Below are 21,636 nucleotides of genomic sequence, written 5' to 3' on the forward strand. Positions count from 1 at the left end.
ATTGAAAACCTAATAATCACTGTATTGGCAACACTGAATATATTGTGAGCAAAATGTAAGTGGCGGCCTGCTGTTGACGGATCTTGGATACATATGCAATTGTTCATCTAAATAAAAATGCTTTATCATATAAATTCTTTTATGTTTATAATTTTAACTGGTAGTTCCTACATGAAATGCTTATGAAATCCTGTCGGGTGTCATATTTTTTCAAAAAAATTAGTTTCTAGTATGTAAGTATTAATTATCTGAGCTGTTTTCAAGGTATGTTCAATATATAGAATGTTACATTCTTAAATCTCATGAATTATTAGTTGAATAACAGAAATGGTTAATCAAGTAAATTATGGCTGTGATACTCGGTATTACATTTAAATATAGCACAACAAGAAAATTGTACTTATGAAATTTACAATGGTATGTATGGTGATATGTGAATTCGTACACATCTCAAATTTGATATTCTTGCTTCATTTACTTGAAATTGAATTATTAAGTAGAGGACTGAACACATTTTACAGACATACCAGGGATACTTGCCCATGCAGCAGCAGGCTCCGGGCCGCCTGTCGCAGCATATGCCGTACCACCAGATGGAGATGGCGCCCCACCAGTACTCGCACATGCACCAGGGCCTGCCGCCTGCCCAGCCGCAGACCGCTCCCTCTCATCCCGGACACCCCACTCATCCCAACCATCCCGGTCACCCAGTTCACTCCGTTCAGCCGCCACCTCAGTCCCATCCCGGCCAGCATCCACAGCCCCACCCCCAGTCCCACCCCGGTCAGCACCCTCAGCAGGGCCTCTCTCGGTCTCCTCATCAGGGTCTGGTTCACCCCGGGCAGCTGCATCAAAGCCCAGCCGGACACCCCGGGCAGCCTCATCAGGGAATGCCTCCCGGTCAGGGCCTTTCCGTGCACATGAACCAGGGTGCCACAGGACACCCCAATCCCAACACCCAAGTTGGAGGCGCGCCGCATCCAAGTCACCTACAGGGCGTCGCCCCCCACCCCGGTCAGAGTGTCCCAGATGTCTCTGGTCACCAGGCCCGCCAGGCAGGACCACAGGGTGCGTCTCCTGTACAGAACCAGGGACATCCCGGATCGCTTGGTCCTCCGGGGCATCAACATGTTCAAGGTCACTCCGCTGTGGGTCTGCAAGGCGTTGGGACGCCCAATGTCTCCCACCAGGGCGGTGCTGGCCACCCCATGATGCCTGTCCACCATGGTCAGCCTCATCCTTCTCCTCAGCATGTGGGCTCGTATCCGCAGGCCGGGCCTCATGCCCCACCCCCTGCCGGCTACGGCCAGCACCCGATGCAGCGTTCATTGGATGTCAACGTCGGACAGTACTCTGCGGGGAAGCACGCAACCCCCGATGGATCGAGCCCGCAGTATCGGGCCCCCTTCCCTCAGCTATCACCCCAGATGTCGCCGCGGGCGCAGATGTCTCCGCGGCCTCAGGCTTCGCAGATGTCTCCGAGGCCAGCTGCCTCTCCTGCCAAGCCTCCCAGCATGTCTCCGCATCCGCACGCTCAGACCATCCCGGGTTCTCGTCCGCCGGCCTCGAGCAAGACTTCCTCTCCCGCGCCAATCTCTTATCCACAGCAGTCCACTCTGCAGGCTCTCGAACAAATGGTGTCTCCTGCGGCGGCCGCAGTCGGCGAGTATCCATATCAGGGATTGAGAAATCCACTGTCTCCTGCCCTCGGTCCCCGAATGCCAGCCTCGCCTCAGCACTGGCAGCACGGAGGGATGAGGCCCCACCTGAATGGGTCTGTCCCCGAAACAGCGATACCTTCCAATTTAAATCTGCCACCTCGTCTGACTCCGCCGGCACCTCCAGCGTTCTTGAAGCCCCCCGAGGAGGGTCCTCCCATCGAAGATCTCCAGGATAGTCGGCCGATACGTGTCGGGCCGCCAGTAGATGCCCCAGATGTGAAAAAGTACGACGAATCTGATGTCGCAACCAAGGATCTTCCGGCGAATGCGGTAGAATGCATTCCCGCCTCCTCCACAACTGACTCCGATGGCAAGGCTGACCCGGAAAGATCTCGTTCTCCCGAATCCACTGTCGATTCCGATAAGCACAGTTCAGAGAAAGCCAATGGTGACGTAGACAGTAATGGAGTTTCGGGTGGTCCGAACGATACTTCTATCCCAGTTCCTAACAGCACTGAAGACAGCGCGACGAGGACCGATAGGGAGGGAGGAAGACCGCCGGCAGAGAACGAGACTCGTGAAGTTAACGGAGATGTTGGTCGGGATCCGTCGCCCAGCAGTCTTGGTCCGATCGCCTCAGGACTTCACAGCATGATGGGGCCTGCTTCGCAGCATTTTGGTTCGGGCCCGATTCCAACAGAGGTGACCACCATGGCATTGCAAGCCACCAATACCAACATGTCGCTTGGGATGGGCGACATTCCATCATCGACCGTGCCTACCCCACACATCGCAGGCAGTGGCCTCCCAGCCATCCCACCTCTTGACACTGTCGTCAACCGGATGCCGAACCTCATCCCCAGCTCCGCTGTCCCTCCGAACGTCATTCAGATGCCACCTCGGATGCAAATGGGCCAGCCTCAGATGAACGCCAATTTGCCACTCAACCCCGCCGCACACCCCATGCAAAGCCTCCTCGGCATGCCACCCGGAATGGCCCAGCTGGGGATGCCGCCGCAAGGTCAGTATGACGGTTCGAATCCGGCGATGGGCGGTGCAGGACCGAGGGCACCTGGTGCACCTCCGGGCCAGATGCTCCCCGGAGTCATGCCGCCTGGTCAGATGCTCCCAGGAGCCATGCCCCCGGGTCAAATGCTCCCAGGAGCTATGCCTTCAGGCCAGATGCTCCCCGGAGCCATGCCCCAGGGCCAGATGCTCCCTGGAACCATGCCCCCTGGCCAGATGCTCCCCGGAGTCATGCCCCCCGGAGTCATGTCCCCGATGGGCCCCGGGATGATCCCCCACCCGGGGATGGTCGCCGTCTACCAGTCACCTATCTCACATCACCAAGAGAAGGCCGCTCTCCAGCAGCAGATTCAAGAGATATTCTGCATGCCACCGTCTCCCGATAACCAGGAGAAGGTAATGCGTCTCCAGGAGAGGCTCGGTGTTCTACAGCAGCATGAGAACAATGACAAGTGCGCAGGTGGCCCGCAGTGCCTCCTGCAGAATCCCATGTATGGGTCGCCCATGATTGACAGCCCTCAGGTGTCCAGCACCACTGGGAGGGGCCGCGGGAAAGGCCCCGCCAAACCGAGGAAGCCTAGAGTCAAAAAAGAAAAGGCGACTCCTATAAAAGCCGCCCGGCCTCCTCATGTCCTTCCTGTATCTGAAGACTTCGTAACTCCGGGAACTGGATTACAATCGTTGACTGATCTTGCTGAAATGGGTGAAAATGGAGAAACTGCGATGGAAATCTCCATAGCGGGCAGCGAAGTGGACTCGGCGGAGGGTAAACCTAAAAAACCGAGGACCCCCCGAAAGCCAAGGGAGAAGAAACCGAGGCCACCGAAACCCCCAAAGGAGCCCAAACCGCCTAAAGAGCCCAAGCCCCCCAAGACACCGAAGGAACGTAAAAAGAGGGAACCCAAAGATCCGAATGCTCCGAAAAAGAGAAGAACAAAAAAGAAACCCGGGGCGGAGGAAGCGGAGGCAGACGCGGCTGCTGTCACTGCGACGGCTGTGGAGGCCGTGCCCACATCTCCTGCCCCTGACGCCGGCGTTCCGGCTGATGATACCCCATCTTCGGCGGTGTCGCCTTCAACTCCTGTGAAGACAGAGTCATCCCTGATGGACGACTCTGGAGTCACCGATTTCGACGACATTCCTGTCTCCAAAATTCCAATTAAGGAACTGTTGGAGGAAGCGGCGGCTGCCAAAAGAGACAGAGATGATAGTGTCTATGACTTAGACGATGATGTCTATTCTAACTCAGCCACACCTACCAAAAAGAAAAGCGGAGGAAGCAGCCGCCGTAACCGCTCAGCCACCACCACCACCGCCAAGAAGGGAAGCAAACGCGCTCCGCCGGGAGGGCGGCGTCGAAAACGTGGTGGTATTGTCCCCGAGTCGGACGGAGAACCAGACGACCTCATTACCACTCCGCCCCCGTCCCCACCCCCTGAAGGAGATTGTGACGGCTCCAAGCGGCGTTCTGCGCGCCACACTCAGCGAAAGAAGTACACTGATGACGTCTTACTCCGCTTGTCTGACGATGAGTTTGCAGTTGTCGCCGCTTCCGCCAAAGTGGAAAAGGAGGTCAAACCCAAAGAGGCTCGAGAAAAGGCCACGCCCACGGCAGATGTTGAGACGGACGACAAAGGAGAGGCTGTGAGCAAACCCAACTATGTATACATCAACACCACTGACGAGGACTCCATGGTCGTTCAGTTTGTTCTCGCTTCCCGAATGGGGAAGAGGGAGCTTATTCCGGATCCACCCAAGCCTCCTCCGATCGTCATCCCAACAGAAGACATTCTGCCGAAAGATGTGAAAACTGAGAACACTGAATCAACTTCGGCGGAAGCAGAGATGACGGATTCAGCCATCACGATAAAGCCATCAGAGGCTGTATCTGAAGTTTCAGAAAACATCCCTAGCGATTCTGTCCCCAAAATTGAGCCAAAAGAACTGGTTGAAGGCGACGACTCTGCGGAAGCCAAACCGGCCTCCATCGAACCCTCTGGTGATGTTGAAACACCAAAAGTTGATAATTCTATCTGCGATTCTACGAATGTGAATCCTAAGAATGACAAAACCACAGCAGACATAAAATGCGACATTGAAGTAACAAGTAAAAACATAATAGACTCGGAGACAAAGGAGACTGCTGACACGGACGAAACGGACTCCTCTCCTATCAAGAAGGAATGTTTAATTGAAAATTCCATCACCACCTCTGAAACTGTAAAAGATGAAACAGTGATCCCTACCAACTCCAATATCGATTCTGATATTAAAGAATCCTGTGAGACTGCGGACTGTGAAAGTGATCCAAAAACCGAAACGAATCCGGCTGATGTCGAAATGTCCGCCATCTCAGCTGATACCCGGAAGGAATCTGAGGGCGGAGCTAGCCGAGACAAACTGCCACCCATTATGATAGATGTGGAAGAATATTTTGTGAAATACCGAAACTTCTCATATCTGCACTGCGAATGGAAAACGGAAGAGGAATTGTATAAAGGAGATAAGAGAATATTCTCGAAAATAAAGAGGTTCAAGCAAAAGCAGGCTCAGCAGCTGAACATCTTCGAGTACCTAGATGAAGAGCCTTTCAACCCTGATTACGTGGAGGTGGAGCGCATCCTGGATGTGTCAGAGCATGTTGACCCTGCCACGGCGCAGCCCGTCAAACACTACCTTGTCAAGTGGAAGGGCCTGCAATACGAGGACAGCACATGGGAGCTCATGGAGGATATTGACCCGCTCAAGATAGAGCAGTTCGAGGTGTTCCGAGCCGTGCCACCCAAAGATAAGTGGAAGTTCAAAAAGCGGCCCCCTGCTGACCAGTGGGAACAGCTGGAGAAGTCACCTATCTATAAGGGTGGCAACACGTTGCGCCCCTACCAGCTGGAGGGGCTCAACTGGCTACTGTTCTCATGGTACAATGGCCGCAATTGCATCCTGGCGGATGAGATGGGCCTCGGCAAAACCATCCAGAGCCTGACGTTCATCCATGCTGTGTGGGAGCTGGGCGTGCGGGGGCCGTTCCTCGTCATTGCCCCTCTCTCCACCATCCCCAACTGGCAGCGAGAGTTGGAGGGCTGGACGGACATGAACGTGGTGGTTTATCATGGCTCCCAGCAGAGCAAGAGCATGCTCCAGGAGTATGAGTTGTTCTACAAGAATGAGAAGGGTGGCTTCATCCGGGAGATCACCAAATTCAATGTCCTCATCACTACATTTGAGGTGATTGTCACAGACTTCCAGGACCTCAAGATTTTCAACTGGAGGCTGAGCGTGATTGATGAGGCCCATCGCCTGAAGAATCGCAACTGCAAGCTGTTGGAGGGCCTGCGCCAGCTGCACCTCGAACACCGAGTGCTGCTATCAGGCACGCCTCTACAGAACAATGTGAGCGAACTCTTCTCACTGCTTAACTTCCTGGAACCTTCGCAGTTTGCTAGCAGCGAGGCCTTCCTCGCTGAGTTCGGTCAACTTAAGTCTGAGTCAGAGGTGATCAAGCTGCAGGCCCTGCTCAAACCTATGATGCTTCGGCGTCTCAAAGAGGACGTGGAGAAGTCGCTTGCACCTAAGGAGGAGACCGTGGTGGAGGTGGAGCTCACCAACATCCAGAAGAAATACTACCGTGGCATCCTGGAGCGCAACTTCTCCTTTCTGTCCAAGGGCACGGCATCAGCCGCCAACATACCCAACCTGATGAACACCATGATGGAGCTGCGCAAGTGCTGCATTCACCCCTACCTGCTTAACGGCGCCGAGGACCAGATCCAGCATGACTACCGGCAGACGCATGGGGAGGACCGCGAGGCGTACCACAAGGCGCTTATCCGCTCTTCTGGCAAGATGGTTCTTGTGGACAAGCTACTGCCCAAGCTCAAAGCCAATGGCCACCGTGTCCTCATCTTCAGCCAGATGGTGCGCTGTCTAGACATCCTAGAGGACTACCTTATGTACCGGCGGTATCCCTTCGAGAGGATCGATGGCAGGATTCGAGGAAACCTGCGCCAGGAAGCCATCGACCGTTTCTCCAAGCCAGATTCAGACAGGTTTGTCTTCCTGCTTTGCACCAAGGCAGGTGGCCTCGGGATAAACCTGACGGCCGCTGACACAGTAATCATTTACGACAGCGATTGGAATCCACAAAACGACCTGCAGGCGCAGGCCCGGTGCCACCGCATTGGTCAGCAAAAGATGGTCAAGATATATAGACTACTCTGCCGCAATACCTATGAGAGGGAGATGTTCGATAAAGCCTCCGTCAAGCTGGGTCTTGACAAGGCTGTATTGCAAAGTATGAACACCTCGCAGGGCGGCAAGGAAGGCAACTCGAAACAGCTGTCCAAGAAGGAGATCGAGGACCTGCTGAAGAAGGGCGCATACGGAGCCGTCATGGACGAGGACAACGCCGGAGACAAGTTCTGCGAGGAGGACATCGACATGATTCTCGCCCGCCGCACTCAGGTCATCCAAATGGAGGCCGAGAAGGGTTCTACCTTCTCCAAGGCGAGCTTTTCCTCGTCAGGTAACCGGGCCGACATCGACATAGACGACCCTGACTTTTGGAAAAAGTGGGCCAAGAAAGCTGACATCGATCCAGCTGAGAAAAAGGAGGAGGAGGAGCTCCTCATGACAGAGCCACGCCGCCGCACGCAGATCAAGCGCTACGGCCACGACGACGGCGCCCTTGAAATGTCTGACGTCGAGTCGGAACCCGACGTGTCCGATGACGATCTCGAAGGTACGGGAGAATGTAAATACGACAACTTAATTAATACAATGCCACTTACTTAAATTCATGTCAAAATGAGAGTCTTCATATTATACATTATGATTATAAAACTTGCGGACGGGAACATCAGAATTTGTAATCATCGTCGAGCATCCCTTCATGGCTCGAGTGCATCGCGACTCGGACAGCTCTGACATCGGGCAAAAATGCTATTTATTTTGATGGATATTTTCTACGAATGAGGCGGCGTAACGTGATAAGTCGAATATTTATCCGTTCTGTTTCCCTTCAACTTAATTTTTCCTCACATTACATATTATTATGATTACTTAGGTAGTTTTAATTGCTTAATTAATATTAAGTTATAATTATCATTTGAAGTGAGGATTTATTTTCTTCGCGACAATCTCGCCGACTGTTCCTTGTTTTATTTTTCTTTTCATAATGTGTTCATTCTGGACTCGTCAATCTTTTTTGATTTTATTCCAAAGTGGAATTTCAAAACATCCTTGTTTTTAGTTCAAATATTATTTTAACGTTTTGCATTTCACGGAATCTACAGATTCTCAACGATGCAAAACGGACCCTTCATTTTCTATAACTGATGTCATTCAATAGGGCTCGGATTGCGAAATAAAAAGCGAAAGGACAAACTGGGAAAGAGAGGCCGGAGATGCAACGATGATTATATTCCTCGGCACGAAGGACTGCTCTCCGGAGAGGATGTGCTGTACGGCAACTGGGCCAGGTCAGAATGTTTCAAAGTCGAACGCGGCCTGCTCACCTTTGGGTAAATACATTCATTTTTTTTTATTTTTGTACTAATTGTGGGAACAATGACTCCTACCGCTCTTAAAATTTAATAACTAAAAAATTTCTTAAATGACAGATTTTCTCATAGTCATTCTCTCACAATTTTCTGCATACTATAGTAGAAATAACCTCGGTTATTCAGACTAATCGGAAATGAAGATAATCCGGTTTGATAAATCCATATAATCTAAATAATAATGTAAGACCTATTTTACACAGCATTTTTTTTAATCATGTTTTCTAATCATGAAATGGATGATAATATAGAAATTTGAATGAGCGAGGTTCTACTGTGTAAGTATTACTCAAAAACGCCTGACAAAAGTGGTTGTAGAACTTTTTTGTTTCATTTGGTGTATAAAGATTTTTTCACGGCGCCCTAAAAATTACCAATTTTGTGGTCAGTGAAAATATTGTTCACCATGCGGTCTTTGAAATCCTGGAATCACACTAGACACAGCTACCTTCATTTTTGGTTTTTATTAGTCACTGGTTGTACAAAATGTACAAAAACTGTCGCTAGATATACTCTATTAGGAAATCTTCCTCCGCTGACGATTGGTGCTTTTTGAAAATGTGAGAGAAAACATTGGCTAATAAAAATCTAGATAATGATCCTCAACCTTTTCCCTGGGGATCGCCGAAGGGCATATAAGGTACATGTATTTATTTTTTGACCGATTTAAAAATATATATGTAGCATCTCACATGCATGATGTATACGGGCTACTCACTATACAGAATTGTTCCACAGGCAACATTTTTAGTCCTGTACAATTTAATATAATTTATATTATCGTTTGTAAAATGGAATTCTACCAAGTAAATACAGGCAGGCGCCCTCGACTTTCATACAATTCGCTATTTCGTACATTTCTTAAAATTTAGATTTTTGTCGATTATGCGAAAACTGTGCGTTTCCATACAGTCACTCCTCTCTACACAAATAAAAAAAGGTGGTATATTTCTAAACAAGTTATAAAGAAAACACGTGTTTGCTATATTACGCCTCGTTAACTTTGTTATACCCGTTGATAAATAAATATTTTAAAGTACACTTTGATATTTTTTTTACATTACTTTCTCTACTTTCGTACATTCAACATTCGTACACATTTCCAGGAACCGATTACGTACAAAAGTTGAGGGTACCCTGTAATGCTGACTCATTTAACATTTTTACTGTTTATGGTAATTTCATGTGAAATGGCATCTTTCCTCGTCTATCATATTTTTGTCGACAAGAGTTTGCAACATTGGTGAGGGCGCTTATTATAGAGGTATTAAATTAAAAGAGGGGCAAGGAATCGGCTTTCTCATACAGCTGAATGAAGCAGGCCAACAATAACCGATAACTTAGCGAAAAATAGCGACGCGATAAAAAAAATTCAGGGCATCACAGAGGATTTACTTTGGTCAATATAATGTACCCATATAATATAATGTTAACATTCAAATTTTGCCACAAATTGATTACCAGCCCGCCCCACCATTCTTTTTCGCCATACTAGCCGGCTTCACCATACTTTCATATAACCTGCCGCCCCTAGGCGCTTGTTTTCACAAATGTTATCGACGGTTTGGGAATTGTACCATGTTGCCGATCACATTTACAGATATTGGGATGTTTTTTTTTTTTTTATTACATTTACTACTTACCGCACATTCAAGAAGACTACATTCAATGAAAGGCTTAGATACATTGATGCAAGAGGTTTATATCGTTAATATCGGTTGATGGAAACAATACTTCAAATTAATTTAATTCTCTGCTAAGTTCTAGATAATATTCTGTCAATTGTAAAAGTCTTAGAGCGGAATGCAGAAACATTTGTCATAACTAAAATTTCCTTAGCAGAAAACACTATGCAGAAACACTGTCCTTAGTTAAGATCATTTCTATTGAAAATAATACCATATTTAAAAATTCTCGTTAGGTAAATTAGGTAAATTATTTTATAATTGTTAAACGATGACAAAAATATGACAACTGCATTTTATAAATGCAATAACTATAAATACATATTAATATTTAATTATAATACTCTTATGTTTCCGTTATAAGTCATTATATGTGATTCCACAGGCACCACAAGATTTTTTTAAACATGGTAACACTAGCGTCTAGTGTCATTCTTTATCTGGTATTTTGTATTTCTGCGGGCTGGCGTATAAAAATAAAATAATATTCTGCAAGTACACGCCAAACGAATTAACACTATCAATATCCATATTGAGATACATTGTTAAATGAATTTGAGTGTATGGACTGTGTTATAGACATGCGAATTTATTTTGACAGCAGCTGTCAGTGGTAAATGGTAATACAGAAGGGGGCGTGTTCATAACAAAAGTAGTCTATGGTTAAGGATTCCTTAACTCTATACTCAGGATTGTCTATAGTTAAGTCATGCTTTTCGGCGACTTATCCTTAGGAACGAAATCTTAGATTGTGCATTCCGCTCTATAACATTGAAAAACTCATTTTTAGGATGAGCTTGTTTTCTATTTTGGTTGGATAATCTGGAATGTCAAAGAATCGAGGGTCAGAAGACCAGTATATAATATTCTGCTGTAGTAGTTTCAAATGTATGGTGGTTATATAATATTATGAAATATTAATATGAAGAATACTACATTTGAGCAGGAGCAGTTTGAAGTGGACTAATAAATACTTATATTGCAATGTTTTTATTTCTGTTGTTTGTACTTTATCATTTGAAACTACTAGATTGCTTTTATAATCTTGACTGAAAAAATATTTTTTATTTGAAATTTTCATGGCAACATCACTTTTCATTGATTTTATGTTTCCATGGAAACATTTCTGTTTATCAATATAATTATCAGTCATGTTATGTGGACATATTTTTTCATTTCAAATTCTACGTTTATAGTAAGTAATAATATTAAATAAACATGAACACAGTTAGAGTCAGTCGAGAATTAAAACAATCGGGCAGTTTAAGCAATCACGATGTGCACATTGATGACTTATCTACCCGACATCTGTCCCAAGAAATATTCAATCTGTTGCAGCAAAATAAATTTATAAACATTGAAAATGAAATACTTGAAAAATTCTTGTCAAGGTACGATCCGTCAGCTTTGGAAGGTATTCAACAAAATGTGGATCTCGGCTTAAAGTCGCAAGCTAACGCTCCCAACTCTGCATCGTCAATATTAGTCCGTAATACTTCGGTGCATGTCAATTCTTCCCGGAAAATTACTTCACAAACTCATTTTGGTGGATTATTAACTACAACTGTGAAAATTAATCCATCTCAAATAATTGAAATTGTGGAAAAAGAAATAGAGCATATGAAACAATCCTTGAGGGGCGCGCGAAAACAATTCGACAGAGCGATCGGGGCAGACAAAGCTCTTTTGGAAGAATTGAACTTCAGGATCGATGAGATACCTGACATGAAATGCAGTTTTCAACGCCAAGTCTTATCTCGCAGCGAAGGCCCCTCGCGTAAAATACCGGGAGAAGTGTGGATCCGTTACATCATAGAGTGGTTGAAGTTTTTCGACGCTCTAGCGGGGAAGACACGCTTGGAAACCGGCACGTCAAAAATTCAGCACAAGAAGCTAAAAGGTCTGTTGAGGCATAAAGAAGAGTTGGTAAAATCTCTGCGATCCATAGATTTTGAAAAGATAAATATCGAAAATCGCCAGTGCTCTGATTTACTCAAAGAGAGAAACGTTCAGGTGGCGGAAATAAAAAAAATCTCTTCATTACTCTACATGAATCTCAACGATCACAAGGATTTGCTGGCCAAACAAAAGTTATACGTGGCCGATTTGCAAGAAGCCATCATCCAGAAGAGGCAGCAGAGAGCTCTAGTGGAAGACGAGAGATCCAATATACAAGTGCAAGTCAAACGAGTGCAGAATAAAATAAATTCAACTAGAAACTTACGTCACACCCATACGGTGCCTTGCATTTCCAAATATGTCAATTCCAAAGCAGAAATATTGTCCCTTCAAAACTCCATTCGGACTCTCTCCGACAGACAATATATTTTTGCAAAAAACTCCAATCGATCAAAATTACAACCTGGCATATCAACACTTTAATTTTTCTTTAAGGACTGACTTTGTATGCTTATTAAACTTGAATAAATATTTTTAAAGTGCACTTTTGTGTGGATATTTTCATCTTTGAATTGATTAACCTAAATTTAAAGGTCTACTGTTGAACCTCGATTTTATGTGCCCGGAATTCACGTTTTCCATGCCCTTGCTTTTTCGCACAAGGTGGTTATCCCTGTCATATTGTACCAATTGATTAAATCTGACTAAATATAATGACTGGCCAGTAATATGCATGTTTTGCCAAACATTCATTACCTGTAACTCTTCGATTTGAATCCACTGTGAGTCACAGTTTGGAATATGACCAATATATTGTTAGCGAGAATTGATCAAAATCTGTGCCTCTTTAATAGTTAACCATAATTAAAAATTCTAACTGCCCTCCCACATTGGATAATTTCAATAGGGTTTCTTGAATGTGGCAGAAAACCCCCACTAGACATTGTTCCCGGGAAATAGGCATTGAGTGGACATCATAAATTACATTTACAAGATGATGGGAAGGTATGAAGAATAAGTAACATCAAAACACAATGAGATTCATCATATATTTTAATATAAAAATCAGATTGATACAAAATAATACCAAGTATATGGAAGTAGTTTATAAAGAAACATCCACCTAAACTTACAATCATTCACGCAATTGGAATATGTCTATCTTCAATTTCTGAGGTGTCAAGGACACGACATATAGATCAATACAGATATTCATCAAGTTACAACTCCTCAACTTATAGCGCACTTGCAATATTTTTTGACAAAATCATTAATATTTTTTTGCGCCACAGAACCAAAGTGTAACTCGGTTGTAAGTCGAGCAATACGTGTACTAGCAAGAGTAGCAGACGTCTCATTTACATTCCGTATGAATCAGAAAAAAGATGTAGCGTTATGAATATTTTTTCTCTATAACTTTCAATTCTTTAACTACAGTTTGTAAGCAAGAGTCAGATGAATAACCACATGAAAATCTAAATCTCAAAATTTTTTGCTATACATATTTTTTTTAACAATCATTGTTTTCAGGTGGTCACGTTGGGAGGAAATTCTCGAGAAAAATCAGTTCAGAAGAGGCTGGGCCACGGGGGATGTCGAAGACTGTGCCAGAATTATTGTAAATATTTTTGAATTTTCGACTGGATAATTAAACTAAATTTTTTTATACATTCACATTCTTAATTGAGTTTGAACAGTCTCAGAGTGTTTCTGAGAGGATAGTATTCGATCTGCAATGTTGAAAGGTGGAGGTAGGCTCTGGAAATCCAACAAAAATAGTGAAAATAGATATTTTATAGATTGAAGAATATTTATTATCAATTGAGTTTTGAAACTAACTAACACCGTCAGCAATTTGTGCTCTTAGTTCAATGAAAACAAATAAGTATGACTGACTAAGTTTAGTGTGCATTATTTTTATCGGATCTCCACAGCCTACCTCCACCCTTTGCCACTGTTGATCAGTTGGCTCAATCAGTAAGACTGATTACCTTGATTGCAATAGACAATACACGGATTGCAATGTAGTATTCGGTCATCTAGGATGTTTCTAATAGGTATGTTCCTGAGGTTGTTGCAAACTATAAAAGCAGTAGAATAATAATAACTCCCAAAATATTTTTTTTTTGAGTCTGCTTCATGATGATCAACCATGCTAATACCGAGAGAATGTAGGTTCTCGCTGAGTTCAAATTACGCTGACAGTGTTGCGCTTGGCGAAATGTCCTCCGTCCTATTGGCGCAATGTTCAATCGACGCTGTGACTCTTTCAGATTCTGTTCTGCCTCCGCTACTACAAAGGCGATGAAAAGATCAGGAATTTCATATGGGACCTGATTCAGCCGACGGAGAATGGTGAGGTGACCATCTCGCGGAATCACAGCGGCCTCCATAACCCCGTGCCCAGGGGACGCAACGCCAAGAAGAAGCTCAAATGTAAGGAGGGAAAGGAGCCGAGCAGGGTAAACCCTCAGCGCTGGGAGGACCCCGACCACTGGAGCTCGGCTGACAAGTTTGACTGCGAGACATACCTGGAGAGTAGCTACAAGAAGCATCTCTTTCGGCACGCCAACAAGTAAGTGGCCCGTCCGTATAATCTTTTTGTGCCTGCGTGTGTCACCTCATCCATCTGACTTGTGAGTGTGTGATTTGTGTTGCAGAGTGCTACTGAGGGTGCGGCTCATGTACTACATCAAGCATGAGGTAATCGGCGACCTGGCGCACCGGATCGACGAGGGAGTCAGTGCTGGGTGAGTTCTTTTCCATCTCCCTCTTTAACTTATTTGATCGTATTGCTTCGCTTCTATAACCATTTTAATGATTCTCATTTTGAGCTAGCCGTTCATCTCAAACCGTCCGTTCGTACCGGGTCATGCGTCATTTTGCATGATTTTTTCTATAATATATCATATATATAATCCTTATATATACTCACGGTAACGCTTCCTCTGGGTTGTTTGATATCCCGCTTTCCTTTTAATGGCGCGGCCGATCGCCGCCGTGACAGAGTTGTGTGTTGTGTGTGTCAGTGGCCTGCCGATGCGCGTGCCCCCCGCCGACAGCCATCCGCCCCGCGCGTGGTGGGACACCTCCTGCGACGTCTCCCTGCTGGTGGGCACCTACCTGCACGGCTACGAGAACTACCTGGCCATGCGCATCGACCCGCGGCTGGCGTTTGTGGAGCGCCTTGGCCCGCCCGACGACGCTGAATGCATCACCATCAAGTAAGCCTCCCGCCGCGCCTCCCTCACGCAGCTTGTCTCGTCATCCGTTGTCCGTTTGTTACTTACGCTTGCACTTTTGTTTCACCTCTCATCTCTAATGTCTGTGAATGGGGGAATTTGTACTCTTTTCTAACATTAACATTTGAGGCGATCGCCGCCCGCCGAATGCTCGTAATTTTTTTCGGTTCGCCGCTCTCAGTCCCTTTTCTATTCGCATTGGAATGTCCCCGGCTCTTTTTTCTCTCTGTTTTTGTATGATAATATAGTTTAACCACGTCGCTGACGTCCATTGGTGAGTAATAACAGATTTATTTATTTCAATTTGACCGTAACGCGTCAACTATTGATTATTGATCGTGTTTGCAAATTCACTGCGATAACTCACGACTTCACCCCTGTATATACTATAATTGAACAGGTCCGCAGGTCCGTTTCATCTCTCCGGTTGACAGCTAAAAATAATTATTAGTAAATAGTCATGACACTAATAATTGTCCAAGAGTGAACTCTAGCTTTTCACAGTACATATATTTTTTGTTCACCATTTAAGTAATTGACTTTTGCTATTTTAGTAAAAATTAATTAAAAAATTAAAGACATTCATTTGTTTTCTTGTTCCTAATTTTTATTATATCGCTATTGTTTCGGAATCTACTCGGATTTTAATTAAAATTGTGAAGTAATCATACTCCCCGGGCTGCTCAAATATTAACACAAAATCGCACATCTTTCTTTCCGTCAAAATGATATCGAAGCACAGTAAACCCTTCAATTGACGACCCGACAAAAGCAAAAATGTTCATCAATATCAATATTATGTAAAACAAATAAAGTATAAATCAAAGAAAAGTAATTTTACAACCACTATGGTTTTATTCTAGTATGAATATTATACCTCATCATTCTGAAGGAATGCAAGGATCCAAAACGTAAAGCAGATTTATTATATTACTTAAATACTCCAGTGTCGGCATCTGTGAGTGACCCTTTGTAATAATGTTTTTCACTAAAGTTTAGTTTCTTTACGGAAAAACAATTTTGCAGCACACTATAATAGTCATCTGTCAATCAAATGTTTTGTCCGTCCAATGGGGGTCTACTGCATTTCGAAATTGAACCGCGATCGAACAATGAAGTATTTATTACAAAGAAAGCGAACGCTTTCGTCCCTCGTATAATGTCAACTTTTATACTCTATCCCAGAAACGAAGACATGATGAAGAGCATAATGGAGCGGGGAGATGAAGAAGGGGTCACGAGGGGCGGGAGGGACAGTCCGGGATCGGACACGTCCGCACCGCCATCCCCTGCCGGTCATTCAGGAGACCTGGATGATAGTACGCAGGGCAGCGGTGGACCGGCCGTGCCTCTCCTCACTCAATCGCAGCCACAGGGCCAGTGGCCCTCCATGCAGGACCTCAACACCAGACTGCGCCGCCTCATCACCTCCTACCAGAGGAACTACAAGAAGGAGGAACTGAGAATCCAGCAGAGAGCCAGGGTATGTGGGCTCTACAGACTAAGCTATCTTTATAATTCATATTTATCGAGAAGTTCTTGAAACCATTTTTATGCAAAGCGGCTATTTTACTTATGCGATAATCGCAGCCGAATTGATTGCGTTCATTCAAATGACAGTGATTTTATTTATGCGTGCGATGGTCGCACTCAATTGTACATTTTGTGCATTTTACTTATGCGATGATCCCATTTGATAGGTGATGGTGTTTCTGATGATCAGATTAAACTGAATTGAATGTGTATATTCAAATGGCAGTGATTTTATTTGTGCGATGATCATATTGACATTCATAAAAAAGTTTAAAACTTAAAAAACAAAATTATTTAAGTATTTCAAAATGGTTTTTTTGGTTAAATGCAATAAGACTGCTTTTGACGAACGATTGATTGTATTGCAGAAGATGGAGAGGCGGGAGAAAATTGAGCAGATGGTGCGAGAGAGGGAGAGGGAGGAGTTGCAGTGGCGGTGGTCACGTCCCGAAGAAGAGGCATTCTGCAAGACTGCCGCCTCCTTCGGGGTGGAGTATGACCCAGCCAGCAAGAGCCTGCGCTGGAGCCGCTTCCGTGCCATCTCACGTCTCGACAAGCCCGATGATGCCCTCACTGACTACCTCAAGGCCTTCATGGCCATGTGTAAACGCCGGTGCGGTCTACACGTTTCTGACGAGGAGATGCCGCTACATGACATCGCCGCCCAACCCCTCAGCGAGGAGCGCGCCATCACCACTCTCGAAAGGTGTCTTTTCTTTTTTCATCTTTGCCATTCTGATACTACTTTGGGTTCAGTCCGAATGAGCGTTCTGACACCCTCCCTATGCGACACATCTCTTGAATCAATGAAAATAGCTAATGATCGATGATATTCGGCTATATTTAGGCGCGTATATCCTTAAGGCCATGCATTAGTTGAGGCACGGTCTAAAAAGATCGTCGCTAGGCGATGCGCGGATTGCGGGTGGCGGGTGAAAATGACGCCTGTCAAACGAAATATTAATTGTCATATAAATCCAACATACGTCCATTTTATGTTCTGTTTATTGTTCTATTAGTAACAATAATAATATATTCATTGACATGTTTTCTTTTTAAAGTAAATGAGTAACGTTTTTAGTCATCTTTACACGATTTTAGAATTAATTGACCCGTCGCCATCACGCAGCAAAGTGACGTGTTCCTGGGTCAACTTTCTCTCAGTGAATGGCAGCGAGTCCAAAATTTCGTCGCCCGTACAGTTGAAAATTATTTGGCGTTTCACTGATGCGTCACCTTAAGACAACACCAGTCATAGATAATAATCTATCAGTAAATCCATAGACCAAACCACTAAAAACAAGCACATGGTTTTAACATTAGTTGAAAATATGTAGGCCTGCAGAAAATTTAAAAAAAGTTCACTGACTCGTGCGGTTGGTGATGTAGCACGATACACGTGAGGTGACCTCATTGTTCAGGCCATTTCGGCAGATTTTGCTGACAATATTTGTTTTTGGTTCAAAATGTGCTACGGGATGGGAGCATCAGTCTGATAATATTTTAAATACCAAGAAAAACAACATTGCACTTTCTTTTCCTGTAGTCCGAGTTTACCGTGACAGCATGTAACGTGATGGTAATGTGTTTGCTCCATAATGCATCATTTCAATTATGCACACAAATCAAATAATTGTTCCATCATGGCATGGCCTATTTGATTGTAAACTATCGATTTAGTAAGAAAATGATGTGAAATTGCCAGATTGGAGAGTCCACTGTTAGCTTGTCTAAAAAAAAATCACGGCCTACAAAATCTCTTAAATTCAGTAAACGCAAACATAAAATTATTTTAAATAAATATTAATTGTGAATTTATAGTTATTGAATTTATATTGTATAGTTTTCATAATTTCGTCATTGCTTAACAATTAAAAAAAAAATACCTGAACTGGGGAAAAGAGAAACATAGAGCGTCTTGGTTAAGACAGATGGTACTTCATTGCTATTCTTGGTAGTATTGACCTGTGTCTCCCTGATAACTATCTTAGAAATCAGGGGCATCAGTTGTTTGTTCTACCAAGGTGCAGAACTAACCTGCTTTTGGTAATGCCAATAATTGGGAGGGCAATAACTCTATTCAACCAAATCACTTTGGATATTGACATATTCCACCTACGTGAGGATGAGAATAGGTGGGCATTGTTATATAACTTCTTAAATAGGGTCCGCTTAGCTCATTCGGTGTAATTCCTTGTATCTAATTTATAGTCAGCAGTGATTGTGATCTATTTCCTATTTCTTTTTTTTTATATAATACTGTTTTAATATTTGTTTGTTTCTAAATGTGGTGTTGTCAACGTCTTAAATTAATAATTTGTAATGTGTTCACTATATGTAAGAATAAATAAAATTTTAATTGAGCTCTGAGACATTATTGGGTCCTCGGCTACGATCCGGAGACAGACCATTTTATTTCATTTTCGCAAATCTGCAGTATAATACGTATGTAATCTTACGTAATACGAAATCTTTTTGCAGAATTGACCTGCTGCGAGTTCTGCGAGAGGAGATAGTCTGCCACCCTCTTCTGGACTCCCGGATGAGCCACTGTGAACGGAACGAGGACACGCCCCCATGGTGGGCAGCTGGACATCATGACAAACTTTTACTCATCGGTGTCTGCAAGTCAGTACCGTGCCATTTTTGTTGGAATATCTTGCTGTCTATTTTTCCCGTAGTGCTCTCTAAATTTTGAAGATTTTTCAGGCAAGGACTGGGTGACTCCTACCACAAGTTGTTCTGCGACCCCAAGCTACCCTTCGCCGACTGCGCTAGAAAGTGGTCGGACGCTAGAGCCAAGAGCAGGGCAGAAGCGGAGAAAGTCGATTCAGATGCGGCTGCCCCCGACCTGGAGGGGGATGGGGAGGAGGCCGACCGAAGGGCCACCCGTCGCAGCAAGAGGGGCTCGACCGCGGGGGAGAAGAAGGCCGAGGGGGAGGAGGCACTCAACTCAGAGGGGTCCTCTGCCCTCTCAGAACTTGAGACACTGGCCCGCCTTGTCACCGCTGATCCTGAGCGTGACCGCCCACCATCTCCCACACACTGGTTCAAAGACATCGCACTCGAAGCCCGTCTCCACCACCTTGTGCATGCCGTGCAAAACAATGAGTGGCCGCTCATCACTCGTGCTCCCTCTTGCGAGGCGCCTCACTCCCTCTCTCTCGCCCTCTCCCTTGGCCATTCTCCTCCGCTTGTCCCCAGTCCAGCTCCTTCCGCTTCACCTGCCCCATCCGCGTCGCCTGTCCCATCACCCTCTCCGCGTCGAGCTCAGCCTTCCCCCCATATTCCGCAGCCGTCTTCGCAGACATCCTCTCACTCACTCTCCGTTGCACTGTCTCATTCCCAACCGCCTCAGGCCAAGCGACGCAAGCATCACATCGCCATAGACGTGGAGACGGAGCGACCCAAGCTACATGCCCTCCTCAACACTCCGCCGCTCTCTTCCGCTTCTCAGAGTGAGTTACCCTTTTTAATGTTTACTCGTTAAATAATTTTTCAAACTTTGTATGCAGATAGAACTTTAGTATAATATATTATGGAAGTGAAAATATGCTTCATTTATTCGGCCAACACACACTGCAAGTAGCCGCATGAATGTGGCAGCATGTGGTGCATATGCCGACTGAGATTGGTTAAATTCATTCCAAGTCATTTCATATTGCAGATTCGGTTGCAACAGATTTCACATGTGTGCTCTTAAGATTTGACAGGAGGACTGAGATCAGAATGCCTCACACAACATTAATGTTGCATAGGGGCATTTTCGCCAAAGTTTGTACATGTTTGAAATTTGGGTAATATTATTTTTTCACTCAAATTAACCATTTTTATATAGCTAGCAGATTCCTTGTTCTATTGCTGAATTGGTGATACCAATTTTTCAGCAAAATATTGATTAATACAATATTTATATCATTTTTATTATGAAATTGGGCATAATAAGTTTCCGTTCCGTGACTACGAAACTAAGCTTATAAAACATGAATGAGACACTTTTTATCACTTAAAAGAGCTCTATTAGATTAAAAAAACCATACACTTAAAAATAAAACTACAGATAGTCAAAAAATATTATTGAATTTTAATTCTTGGGCACATTTCGTTCCACTCCATTACCCTATGTCTATAATGGCAGAGCATTTTTCCTTTAGTATTTGAAAAAACCAATCAATGTTCGTTCTGCTATTTTTTTAAAGACAGTAATCACTTTTACTAAATTTTATTGGAAAAATACATAAGTTTCGATATTTAATAATCAAATGAAAAATAGTTAACGTTCAACTTTTTTGGGGACATTTTCGGAATGTCAACGTCAGCGTCAACGTGCGTCACAATAACAAAACAAATCAAACTTAATCACTAAAATAGACATATTTTATAATAAATTTCACAATACTAGTAAAATAAGGTAGTGAGATACCCGGGGTTCCAGCGGCTAGCTCAGGTGTCCATCGAACCCCGGATTCACAAAAAAAGATATTTTAAATTGAGGAGAAATTAAATGAAACCACGTCTGTCTCGTGCGTAACTTAGTATTATCTTATATTTTACATTTTCTTTACACGTTTACATATTTTGTTTTAACAATAAGTTTCGCAGGTCCGTACATGTTGGTAAAAGGGACGCTCACTAACTTTCTTTTTTTTTCCAAATTTCGCATACCCACGCCGTCCAGCAAAAAGGACTCTCGTGATTGGCCAAATTTTATCGCGTGATGCTTTTGATTTGACGAATCACGAGGACCACCCCGGCGCAGGCGCGTGGAAATTAGAACGTTGCCGGCAAGCGCGGCAAAATTTATTATATTTGAATAAGTACTTATATTTAATCTTAAAATTATCTCTTTCATCCATCATCATTTATACTTTTTAAATTAAATTAAATTTATCTTAATTACACCTCCGACCAATATGTGATTTTCACACACCGGACGAAGGCCTTTACTTATGAATAAGAAAAATTACGTAGTTGAGCAAGGAATCAGATTAGATTTATGAAGCCGTTTTTAGAGGTCAGGGTTACGTTTCGA

At 44.2% G+C, this 21,636-nt stretch overlaps 2 protein-coding genes across 6 annotated transcripts in view; both read left to right on the forward strand.

Moving 5' to 3' along the window:
* Positions 1-21,636, forward strand: part of kis (chromodomain helicase DNA binding protein kismet) — a 42,867-nt gene that overhangs the window by 12,129 nt on the left and 9,102 nt on the right. For 4 of the 5 annotated variants that reach the window (XM_085955652.1, XM_085955654.1, XM_085955651.1 and 1 more), the window contains exons 6-14: positions 522-7,437; positions 8,035-8,206; positions 13,360-13,447; positions 14,103-14,404; positions 14,490-14,579; positions 16,257-16,554; positions 16,973-17,310; positions 19,086-19,232; positions 19,314-20,062. In XM_085955652.1, the coding sequence (XP_085811778.1) occupies positions 522-7,437; positions 8,035-8,206; positions 13,360-13,447; positions 14,103-14,404; positions 14,490-14,579; positions 16,257-16,554; positions 16,973-17,310; positions 19,086-19,232; positions 19,314-20,062 (9,100 nt within the window). The remainder of the gene's footprint in view (positions 1-521; positions 7,438-8,034; positions 8,207-13,359; positions 13,448-14,102; positions 14,405-14,489; positions 14,580-16,256; positions 16,555-16,972; positions 17,311-19,085; positions 19,233-19,313; positions 20,063-21,636) is intronic. The other variant, XM_085955655.1, reaches the window with a different exon arrangement.
* On the forward strand, positions 11,072-12,366 carry LOC147066084 (cilia- and flagella-associated protein 263). The gene has a single exon (XM_085955656.1). The coding sequence runs from the start codon at positions 11,149-11,151 to the stop codon at positions 12,310-12,312; it is 1,164 nt and encodes a 387-aa protein (XP_085811782.1). The 5' UTR covers positions 11,072-11,148; the 3' UTR covers positions 12,313-12,366.

Source organism: Rhyacophila brunnea, unplaced genomic scaffold (genome assembly GCF_057557595.1).
Source record: "Rhyacophila brunnea isolate RB1 unplaced genomic scaffold, BYU_Rbru_1.0 scaffold_5, whole genome shotgun sequence".
In the NCBI taxonomy this organism is placed as follows: domain Eukaryota; kingdom Metazoa; phylum Arthropoda; class Insecta; order Trichoptera; family Rhyacophilidae; genus Rhyacophila; species Rhyacophila brunnea.